Source organism: Astatotilapia calliptera, chromosome 9 (assembly GCF_964374335.1).
Source record: "Astatotilapia calliptera chromosome 9, fAstCal68.1, whole genome shotgun sequence".
Taxonomy (NCBI): domain Eukaryota; kingdom Metazoa; phylum Chordata; class Actinopteri; order Cichliformes; family Cichlidae; genus Astatotilapia; species Astatotilapia calliptera.
The window spans coordinates 35747843-35760236 of record NC_137430.1 but is presented as its reverse complement, the minus strand read 5'-3'; the positions used below and the strand labels follow the sequence as shown (position 1 = coordinate 35760236).

At 41.2% G+C, this 12394-nt stretch overlaps 1 protein-coding gene across 2 annotated transcripts; it reads left to right on the top strand.

Annotated features, from left to right (window-relative positions):
- Nucleotides 1-239: 239 nt before the first annotated feature.
- gcm2 (glial cells missing transcription factor 2) lies at nt 240-11051 on the top strand. 2 transcript variants are annotated; one of them, XM_026180523.2, is made up of 8 exons: nt 240-548; nt 4882-4945; nt 6678-6866; nt 6956-7068; nt 8111-8236; nt 8324-8580; nt 8694-8934; nt 9161-11051. In XM_026180523.2, exons 1-8 carry the CDS (start codon nt 456-458, stop codon nt 9473-9475), a joined length of 1398 nt encoding a protein of 465 aa, XP_026036308.1. In that variant the 5' UTR covers nt 240-455; the 3' UTR covers nt 9476-11051. The 2 variants fall into 2 exon arrangements, with proteins under 2 accessions (XP_026036308.1, XP_080163046.1); XM_080306920.1 differs by having other exon boundaries at nt 242-2645.
- Nucleotides 11052-12394: the final 1343 nt, after the last annotated feature.

Genomic DNA, 12394 nt, shown 5'->3' with positions numbered 1-12394 from the left:
CACACACGGACAGATTTTTTCAAAATCAGCTTATTTATTTAGAAGAAAAAAAATTAATAAGAATAATAAACAGCTGTTGTTATTAATGTGGCTGTTGTTCAGAGCATTGATTGATTATTGGCGATCGTCACGAGGCTGCACACTTGTTTTTGTCTCGTTTGTATTTTTAGTTTTTCTTCCTCTCTCACCTGTACACACCCCCTCCCGCTCCCTCTTCCCTCCGCAGGCTCGCGACTCTCTCACCTGTCCTCTCACTTCTACCTGAGTCCTCTACAGAGCTGCACGCGCTGTCCGGAGTCACGCGGATCATTTTGAATGTTTTATTTCACCTGCGGACTTCCGGTTTGAAAAGAGGTTTGAAAACTTTTAATTTGGCTCAGATTCTAATTCTTTGATTTCGAAAGAACCATCGGAGAGCCGAAGAGGACAGGGTCAGGCCCGCCAGCGGCAGGAGGATGTCCCGTGCCGAGGAGCGCGAGGAGGCGGACTGCGTGTGTTCCGTCGGGATGAAGTTAACGTGGGACATCAATGACCCCAAGCTGCCCCAGGTACCACGTGATCCCAGTCATCCTTTATTGATTTTAAATGTAATCAATAAAAAAAGATTGAGAGGAAATAAGAAGGAAGCTTAAATTAGGCAGACAATGAACGGAGTCTGGAGAAGCAGGGAGTCAGGGCCGGAGACGTTTGTTCATCAGTGATCACAGTTTGATCCGCTCCGAGCACAAACGCGGCAAGAAGAAACAAACAGAAAAAGCAAAACACGAAAATAAAATTAAAGTCAGATGTTTTTAATTTGCATAGAAATAATCCGAGTTTGTTTTAGAATTACAGGCCACCTCTGGAGAATTGTCGTCACATCTGGAGCTCAAATTAAATAAAAAAAAAAGTGTTTGAATTTAGTTAGATTTTTTGCTTTCGAGAAAATGAAACGAAAAAAAAAGAAATAAATAAAATAAAAATGTGAAAGAGCAGCAGGTCTGAGAGTGTGAGCGAACACACAGTGACAAACCCAAATATCCACGTTTAAAAATAAGCTTTTGAAAACTAAACAAATATCTGAAAAATAACTCGTTCATGCAGAATATTTACACACATATAAGTGTCACAATAAAAAGGAATTCGTTCATTAATAAGAGCGTACACACTGCTTATTATATTATAACATTATTTGAATTTATAAGTCTACAGAAATCAAAGTGAGCAACTCAATAAATGTTTCTTATTTTATTTATTTTGATTTTGTGAGATGGTCTAAAGAAAACGGTCCAGTGTGTGATTTACATGGAAGCTTTGACACATCCCAGCGCGAAACCACGTCCATTCCTGATGCACGTAATTATCGATAATTAACTAAAAATCTATAATGAATATATGATGCAGTAACTGACATTACAAACACTCAGTCGTGCATGAGGAATTAGAGGAGGGCAGAGGTCGAAGTTTAAAAGGGTTACAAAATTCAATTCAATTAAATTTTATTTATATAGCGCCAAATCACAACAAAAGTCGCCTCAAGGCGCTTCAAAATAAAAACACAATATTGAAATCAGCTGTTCTGCATCGAGAAAATGTTTGTTTGTAGTTTCTGGATTTTTCTGCCTTGTATGGAACACATGAACGTGTTTGATCAATAATCAAACCATCGACCTGTTTTTATTTACATTCACAGGTCGAGTCTTTGAAAGTTTGATTGGATTATTGATCAGTTATCGATAATCGGTCACTTTCACATCATTAAACACGTTCTCCAGTATCTTATTCTACAAAACTTTATTTAAACAAACTGTTCAGAGGATTTAATAAAAAATAAAGACATTTATTTGTAGTGTGTGTGTGTGTGTGTGTGTGTGAGAGAGAGAGCGGACTGAAAAACCCCACATTTAAGAACAAGCAGAACAAATTATATTTCAGTTCTTTTTAATGTAATGACTGTGAAAAATGTCCGTTGAATAAAATCATGTTTCTCCTGCAGGCGTTTTTTCAGACACGTTTTTATTTATTTATTTTTTTTCATGACATGCGCAGATCCAAACAGAGGAGCCTTCACAAACACGTTTTCATTAATTTGGTAATAATAATCAATAATTATTATTGATAATAAATAATATTTGTATTATTACTTCAGTTCAGTGGTTTGAATCAGGAGAATGTGTCACGCGTGAAAGTTTCACACATTCCCACAGACCGGTGCAGAGTCAGAGGTTTTGTGGAGGTTGTTTGAAGGTTACGTGAAGCCGCCGTGTGACCCGCGCTGACTCGGCTCTTTGACTCTGTTTTTCTGGAGGTTGTTTGAAGGTTATGTGAAGGTTCGTGTGACCCGTGCTGACTCGGCTCTCCGCTCTGTTGTTGCTCAAACAGAAAAAACTGGTTTGTATATTTTTGTTTCCAGTGAAACCAAACACACATCTCCCATCGCACACAGCTCCCACGCTGATCGATATCTGTGATCGATCCGGGACACAGCTTTTACACTCAGAGCTGATTTTTCAGATCGAATTCAAATGATGGAGCTGATGCAGGATAAATAGTGTGGTTCAGAGGCCGCTGAGGGCCACGGCCTGGACTAGACTTTATCTGGCTTCACAGCCTGACTCCCAGCCGACTGTCCACGCTCCGTGTCATGATCCTGGACGTGGACATGGGTAAGAATGTTTGCCGAATGGTTTCGGGTCACGTGGAAACGGGGTTTGGTTGTTTGTTAATTCACTGCCTGACAAGAAATTCAAAATTTGCTCCAGAAATATTTACGCCCAAATAATTTTAAGTAATGAGATTACATTTCACGAATCGGGTCAAATGATTTTTTTTGTTTGTACGAATCAGAATCAAGAGTTTTATTGCCAAACGTTGAGCAGATTTGCAACATTAGGAAATTGTTGCGGTGCTTTGTGTGAGACATTAATAGATATAAATAGACATAAATAATCAGTAATTATTTCAATAAACAAACCGTTGACTAGTCATCTACATTTAACTCAAAGTGATTCAAAGAATCGCTTTTTGGAGAGCTGCGTGAAAATATGTGCAGAGGATTTTCCACGATCGCACTGAACCAGCCGTTTTTAATCTGGGCTCCTCCGCTTAAAGTGCCGTGGGCTGGTTCATGTACCGGGCTCTTGTCTCTGGTCTCCTGGGTTTGGCCCACTATGATCCTCTGATGTCTCTGACTGGACGTCCTAAGACTGGATTCTGGAGATATAAACCGGCCGCTGTTTCAAACTAAACACGAGTGCAACTCCGTGGAACGGGCCGTGGTGTGAAGTCGCTGCTACCTGAAGACTTTGTTGAAGAAACCCTCCCAGTGAGGACAATAATAAGCAGCAAGTTGGTGCTGGTCAGACTGGAGCTGGCTTCTGTCCTGTGATGCGAGGTCTACTCTATTAGCCGCGTAGGTACCGACGTGTTCCCACCACGGCGATGAGCCGAGACGTGTCTCCAGTGTAACGTGGAAATAAAACGAGTTTAAAATGTGCGGTTCCTTGTTTGAGTGAAATGATGTAACTGAATGTTTGTATGAATTTAAGGTCGTTTTCAGTGTTTTTTCTGTTTCCTGACTGTGAGTCTGGCGTTTTTCTTTGTTAAAGATAAACTTTTCACACTTTACTGATAACGCTCACACATCTATTCACAGAATCAGACAAAGATTTACCAACATCAGTAAGCACGTGTGTTTTCTCGGGGCCACCGTACATTTCACACAGCGTTCAGGGCTGTATCCGATCAGGATGTGTTACATCATATTCTATAAGGATGTTATGTGTTTGTAGACTTTCTGCCCAGTTTGACCCATTTAGCAGAAGTCAGCCTGTTTAAGGCTCTGATATCTATTCTGTGTGACTTACAGCAGTTATGACATGGTCTGATTTTCTCACCCAATAAAGGAATATTTCATATATCAGTCTACTCTTCATTCTATCAGACACAGTTACCACAGCTCGTACATTTTCTTTTTACACATATTTGTAAGCATTGAGCCAAATTTAGTAATGCCAACATATTAAACGAACAATATTTGTCTCTCATATATGATACATCTGTATACACACTGTCACAGATACTTGAGTGTCTTTGAGTGAAGATTTAAGGTGATAGGAAACATAAATGACTTCAACTTGAATCTTTACTGAAGCTCAGTGTTTGACACAGAGTTCACTCACATGTGCTGTACCAGTGTACCTGCACATGTGATGTGACAATAGAAGTGATTTGATTTGAGAGTTCAAACTCACTGCTGTAATAACTAATAATGATTAATATAATAACTATAATATTGGCCATATTATATTTACACTGACTTTAGTCTCATGAACAACATTAACTAATTGTTATTTACTAACTAATCTTATATGACTGTTCAGTACAGATATGAAGCCCAACAATCATGTTTTACAGTCCTGTGGTCTCAGCCTCAGATACTTATTAAATCACACAAAGCTCGTGTAGAAACAAACAAACAAATGAACAAAATATGTTCTCCTTCATTTCTGTCAACTACACGTTTCCAGCTATCATGGTTGCTAGGCAACCTGGGCAGCGCGATGGAGGCTAGACCGCCCATTTCACAAGCCTCGCACTTCCGGCCTTAGCGGTCTTTGAGTACGCGGCCCTTGAGGACCGTTGAGGCTGCGTACTTTTAGACCCTGAATTGGGGTACAGCCCAGGTCTGTTTCAGTGTGAGGGCATCGGTGCGTCACACCGTCATCAGCTGATCGATCACTGCAGCAATCTATTCCTGTGTAGCGGCCTTTGACTCATAATTTCGCCTTTATTTTCATTATTATATCATATTATATTATTATGTCAGCAACAATAAATACATAAAGCGCATTGAGTCAGAGCTTCAAAGTCTTACCCGTGTGTGTGTTCGTCTGTCTGCAGGACACGAAGCAGTTTGACCCGTTCCAGGAGTGGACAGACGGTTACGTTCGGTACATTTACAGCGGTGAGAAACTTTTTCGTGTTGCTAAGATTTTTTTAAATTTTTGTTTATTTAAATTCTGTCCAAACATAAAAGACATGATGTGAAGATTTATGAGCCTGTAGGTTGATTCCCACTCAGCTTTAATCATTTTTAAACTTTATTTGACCTTCTCAGTCATTTTCTTTTAGGGAGCATGATTACATGTCAAAATATATATGTACAAGTTATTATTGTGAAATTGTTTTAAAATGTCATAAACATGCTGCAGTGTTTGGGTAATTACTCAAAACATAATAAAAGGAGTTTGTTCAGTCAGCTGAGTTAAGTGCATGTCTGACCAGAGAAAGAAAGTCACGACTTACCATGGCAACAAGTAAATAAAAAGCATTTTAGTTCAGTTTAGTTAATTTTTTTACCAATATAGTCCCAAATTCATGAGTTTTATGTTGTAGAGTAGAGACCCACAGCAGGGTGTCCAACTGTCCTGCAGGTTTTAGATGTGTCCTTGATCCAACACAGCCGATTTAAATGGCTAGATGACCTCCTCAACATGTCTCGAAGTTCTCCAGAGGCCTAATCATGTGATTCAGGTGTGTTGACCCAGGGTGAGATCTGAAACCTGCCCTCGAGGCCTGGAGTTGGACACCGCATGCACTTTGGCGACAATGGGAAGGAAAAACTCCCTTTTAACAGGATGTTAAAAATGTGAGGATTTAACGGGGAGTCAATGAAGGGAAGCCAAAACAGGAGAAATCTGCTCTCTCTTTCTAGTCCCTGTCAGGACTCTTGCTGCAGCATTTTGGATTAGCTGAAGGCTTTTTAGGGAGTTTTTTGGACATCCTGATAATAATGAATTACAGTCATCCAGCCTGGAAGTAATAAATGCATGAACTAGTTTTTCAGCGTCACTCTGAGACAGGATATTTCTAACTTTAGAGATGTTGCACAAATGGAAGAACGCAGTCTTACATATTTGTTTAATATGTGCATTGAAGGACGTGTCCTGGTCAAAAATGACTCCAAGGTTCCTCACAGTGTTACTGGAGGCCAAGGTAATGCCATCCAGAGTAAGAATCTGCTTAGATACCATATTTCTAAGATTTTGAGGGCGGAGTACAATAACCTCAGTTTTATCTGAATTAAGAAGCAGAAAGTTAGCGGCCATCCAGGTCTTTATGTCTTTAAGACATTCCTGCAGTTTAACTAATTGGTGTGTGTTATCTGGCTTCATGGACAGATAGAGCTGGGTGTCATCTGCATAGCAGTGTAAATGTATGCTATGTCTTCTAATGATGCTGCCTAAGGGAAGCATGTATAATGTAAACAGAATTGGTCCTAGCACTGAACCCTGTGGAACTCCATAATTAACCTCAGTGTGTGTGAAGAGGACTCTCTATTTACATGCACAAACTGGAGTCTATTAGATAGATATGATACAAACCACTGCAGCACAGTACCTGTAATACCTACAGCATGTTCTAATCGCTCTAATAGGATATTATGGTCGACAGTATCGAACGCTGCACTGAGGTCTAGCAGGACAAGCACAGAGATGAGTCCACTGTCAGAGGCCATAAGAAGATCATTTGTAACCTTCACTAAAGCTGTTTCTGTCTTGATTGGCTGTGGCTAACCAATGAGATGTTGGAGTTGGTTGAATACATTTTAAAATATACACCATGAAATGATTTAATTAGGAAATATAATTGCTCAGTGGTCTAAAAGTCACTGTTTGGTGGATTTTGTTTTGCAGCTGAAGATAAGAATGCTCAGAGACATCTGTCTGGCTGGGCAATGAGAAACACCAACAACCACAACTGTCAGATCTTGAAGAAATCGTGTTTAGGTGTGGTGGTTTGTTCTCGAGGCTGCACACTGCCTGATGGATCCAGACTTCAGCTTCGACCTGCCATCTGTGACAAAGCCCGGCAGAAGCAGCAGAGTAAGAAGAGCCTGGACCAAAGACTTCTCAGGACTTCCTCACCTGTGTTCACGTTCACCTGACCAGTTTATTTTTCTTGTGTGTTTCAGAGAAGCTTTGTCCCAATTGTAATGCTGCTCTGGAGCTGCTCCCATGCCGTGGTCACAGTGGTTACCCTGTCACCAACTTCTGGAGAGTCGATGGAAAGGCCATCTTCTTCCAGGTTGACTAATAATAATGGATTGCATTTATATAACACTTTTCTAGGCACCCAAAGCGCTTACAATTCCACTATTCATTCACTCTCACATTCACACACTGGTGGAGGCAGCTACAGTTGTAGCCACAGCTGTCCTGGGGCAGACTGACAGAAGCGAGGCTGCCATATCGCACCATCGGCCCCTCTGACAATCACCAGTAGGTGAAGTGTCTTGCCCAGGGACACAACGACCAAGACTGTCCAAGCCGGGGCTCGAACCGGCAACCTTCCAATTGCAAGACAAACTGCCAACTCTTGAGCCACGATCGCCCCAATTTGATTATCAGCACAACTGGTTTTCTAGCTGTAACACTGTCAGTGAAAAAAAATTGTATTTAAAATATTTAAACATGAATAAATATTTAAATGATAGCTAATAAGAAATATTTGCTCATTTTGTGTTTGGTTTAAAACTAACTGCAACACATTTGAATAAAGCAGTTATCAAAGGGCATCATCGGGTCTTCGTCAACCCTCTGAACACTGCAGCCTTTTCGTGTCTACAAGTTTTTTCAGATTCTCCAAAATCTTTTGTCAAATGATGAAACACTGATGATAGAATCACAACGTTAATTGTGTTTATCTGCATTTTCAGTGAGAGAAATGTTTAATGTTTTCTGGGATTTCCTTACCTGGATGATTGAGAAGGATAAAAATCAATCTTTGGATTAAGGCTCGGATCACGCTAACGCTAACAATGTTCGGTTTGAACTGTTGAATTATCTATAGTTGCTGGTCCATCAGGTGTTTATTGCACAACCTTTACTGCAACTTTATTGAAATGTATTGCTGCATCTTTAAAAAGATTTAAGTTTTGATGTGTTGATTTTGTTCTGTTTATCATGAAACAATGATTTCCATCATATTTTATTCGGTACAGTTTTAAACAGGTTTAAACTACAACTGTCAAAATTAGGGTACAAATCAAATTCAGTGTTTTTATTTATGTATCTATTTATCTAAATGACATTTTTGTGAATTTGATGTTACTATTATTGTCCTCCAGGCAAAAGGCGTTCATGATCATCCCAGACCAGAGTCCAAATCAGAGACTGAAGCCAGAAGGAGTTCAGTAAAGAGACGAGTCAACTCACCTCCATTCACACCAAAGAGACGACTCATTGAAACACAGGTTGCTACCAATAAGCCACAAACAATAACCACTGTTTGTTCACATCTCTGCTGTTTACTTACTGTTTCCCTGTAATTTTCCCTTTAGGCTCTTGGCCCTGCGCTCCTCTCCTGCGTTGAACCAACGGATAGGATTTCCTTCATTGAACCAAACTTCCCTCAGCACTACCCAGCATTCCAAAGCCCAGAAACCTACTACAACCCCCACAATGCACTGGGAGAGAGCACACCAACACTTCAGAAACCAGCCAATCCCAGGCTTTATATGAGCAGGCCCGGATATGACTTCCAAGGATACCTGACCTCACCTTCATATCCTGTGACCTCTGACCTTTGCGACCCTAGGTTAGCTTCAGATATTCCTCAAAACAGTTTCTGGTAGTGTAAAAATAATAAAATGCACCATAAATGACATGTAAAGTTTCACAGGTTTAAACCAGATTCTGGTTTCTGTGCAGAGTGGCCCCGGTCCTGGGTTCCTCGTCGTCCTCGTCTCCATCGTCAGCTCCTCTCTCCTCCTCCTCTACCTCCTTTGACCCCCAGACAAAGACCCCTTCTGGATGGAAAGAACTGCTGAAGAACTCTGCCCCCTACAGTGACAACCACCATTACTACAGCACAGAGTACCCTTGCCGTTATGCCAGCAACAACCCGGGTTCACCAGCAGCACTGCAGACCATCATCACAACGACAACCAAGGTGAGTAACCCTCAAAACCTGAGGTTTGTCTCAACTTGTAGAGCCTGCAGGAGACATGCGTAAGAGTCAGGTATGAGATACGTGTTTTGTAGTTGGACTTGCACATGGTTGACCTTGTGTATTTCACTGTAAACTGAAAACAATTGGCTGACATAGAAGCTTGAATATCTGTTTCACCTGTAAATAATGTCGTTGTCACATTATCACCTCCTGTGTTCCTCCTCAGGTCTCCTATCAACCGTGTCCGAAGCCTCCTGCTGCCCTCCCTCCTTACCAGTCGTGTCCCAAACCCTCTGTCGGCCTGCCCTCTTACCAGCCCTGCACTCCCTCCAAACCTGCTGGCCTTCCTGGCTGCTCCTCCTTACTAGACGACCCCTCCTCATCCTCATACTCCACCGAGGTGAAGGTGACAGAGGATTCGGGTGGAGTCATCAAGTCTCTATCTTTCCAGCCTGAGCCTCTTCAGACCAAAACCGAACGGGCTGACGGCTACGACTACCGCTACTCGTACCCCAACACGTACCGCTACGACGACTACTGAGGGAGCAATACATCCATCACTGTTACCACTGCCGCAAACTTCCTATGGCTGCTAGTATCACTGGACCATTCAGGTACCAAGAGGATCAGTCTGAATCCAGGTTTTGGTCCCTGAGAGACTTTCTGGAAAAATTCACTTATCAAACGATGATCTTTTTCACGTCGGACGTCAGAGAATCACCTCTGGAGACGTTCAGGGGAGGAACTCAGGCAAATGGGAATATTTGCAACCAGTATCCTGTTACTGGGCTGGTGTTTCTGGAGCTCACCCTTTAGGTGCTTCTCACAAAAGAAAAACAGCATAAATCATTAAAATACTGTGTATATTATTTATTATCTTTCAACTTTCTGATATTTCCTGAAACAGGCTGACACGCTGATTCGTGGTAATCTCCAAAATCTAGTCAAGACACAACAAACTGTACAGCATATTTGAGCAGAAGGTTTTATGTTTTCACCACAAAACACAAATTTGTATTTCGATGGATAGTCTTCATATCAACTTTGGCCAAAGTTTCAAATAACAGAGCCTAACAGTCTAAAGCTAAGCTCACTGCTCTGAACACTTGGTTTCCTGCTGGGTTTTTTAATAATAATAATAATAATAATAATAATACATTTTATTTAAATAGCGCCTTTCAAAGCACCCAAGGACACTGTACAACAGATAAAAACTGGAAATATACACAATGGTAAAAATAGAAGATAAAAGTTAAAACATACAGAAATTTAAGAATAGGCAATTTTAAACAGATGAGTTTTGAGGGTGGACTTAAAAAGAGAGAATGAACTAATATTTCTGAGGTCCGGGGGTAGGGAATTCCAAAGTCGAGGGGCAGAGCAGCTAAAGGCCCTCCCTCCCATTGTGATCAGACGAGCAGAGGGAACAGAGAGAGAAAGAGACTACACTCTGTATCTGTAATTATCATTAAATATCATATGACATCACATTGATGTCACAGAGATAGTCATAGATTGTATAACCTATATAGATCCCATCTCATCTACGTAAGATATAGAGTCACAGAATTAAACTGGCAGTGAGCACAGGAAGTCATCATGTCAGAATGAGAACATTTGGCTCCATCAGCAGACTGAGATTCATTACTGAATAACCAGCACACACGTCGCACTGTTTGTTGGACTGGATTTCCTTTATTTCAAAACCCATTTAATCATGTTTCATATTTTTAAGAACATTTTATTAGTTTCACTGGAACAAATTTCTGTGAGCATCTGAAAACAGAGGGCTGCAACAAAGGGGCGATGTCAAAGATCAAAACTGAACTATAAGTGTCTCTGTGTGCCGAGGAAGACCCTGAGATGTGACTGAAAGCTGGATCCAAACATATATATATATCCATAAATAAAGTAGAACTAAAACGTCTGAAAAGACTTTCACGTGAGAGACTTTTAAACACTCTGCAATCAGAAATCATAATGACCTGTATGCACTTGGAGTATTTATTCTATCTGTTAAAGCCACTGCCTTTTCCTGAACCTGGAAGAACAAACAACGTTTGACTGAGGAGATCTGAACCTGTTGAAGTGACACATTAAAGCAGCTGATCTTCACACTCTGCTGTTTCTCGATTCTTTCTGAAATCAAACCCACACTCATGTCTTTAACAGTATGAAACAAACTGGTGGAATGGCCCTTTAAGATCTGACAGGGGTTAAATGAGCAGGCTCTCAATCAGCAACACACAATATCGACTATAAGTACACATCATCAGTTATAATTTTATCATTATGATAAAAACAGATAAAAATGGTTCCTATAGCTTTAGTGTGAGACTGTGCTAACTATAAAATGAAACAGATTGTGAATTTAATAAAGCAACGAGCTGATTCGGGGCAGAGTGAATCAGCTGTGGTGTTGCAGGGACTTTACAGGGCAGCAGAAACCTTCAGAAGGACTGTTGTGCAGAATTAAAACCGTATAAATAAAACTGTGTTTTCAAATGGATGCTGAGAAAGTGTAAAGCAGTGAGTGGACAACAGACCAAACGTGAGTAACCTTCATCAACAACAGACAAAATAACCCAGACAAGGATACTGTTGACTGACATGAGTGTGTAGTTAATACGTTGAATGGTTACCTAGGCAACCAGGGGTCTACCTGTACCAGAGTCGGTTCAAGGTTACACAGTTTTGTCACAATGACCTTGGAAAGGAGACAACACCATGAAGTTATCAGCGTCTGTCACACAGCGACTCACACCTGGCTCGTCCTCAGTACAGTTCACGCTAATTCAGGCACGCAGATGTTTTCAGGAATATTAATATTGAATGTTAGTGGGACTTTCTTTCTTTGAGTTTGCTGATCTCAGAGCTTATTTAGAGAAAAGTTTAACAGGATGACGAATTAACATCTAAAACTGCCACAGGTGTTTCCGAGTCACAGGTAAGCCTAGTGCACAGGTGAAGGCGGCCTTTAGTGAGTCCAGCTTCATTCAGCAACATGGATGTGAAGTCATCACTGAGACCACTGTCAGAAGGACCCCTTGTGGGCTCCGAGCCTCATAGTGAGCACCCTGCAGCACAGGATCAAAGCGCTGCTGTTTGGACATCTGCGGGTTTCGGTCTGAGTAATAAATGTTGTTTTGACAAGAGCATGTCGGGACAGGACTCACTGAGCTGTCCTCAGGGTGAACCTTTATGTCCTCGCAGACGCTCTTCGACCGCCTCATCTTCCTCTCTTTCACTACGATCCATTACGATCGCTCACTCCTCAGCTCACTTGTTACCTGCCTTCAGTGTACGCTAACATCCATCAGTGGATGATTATGTTCAGAGGCTGGCAGGCGGCGGAGCCACCCAGTCTGATCCTCGCACACACACTCACAGTAAAGTGTGCGTGTTAGTCCCCATAGGGAAATAGTTCCTCTGCATTTAACCCATTCACCCAGTGAAGCAG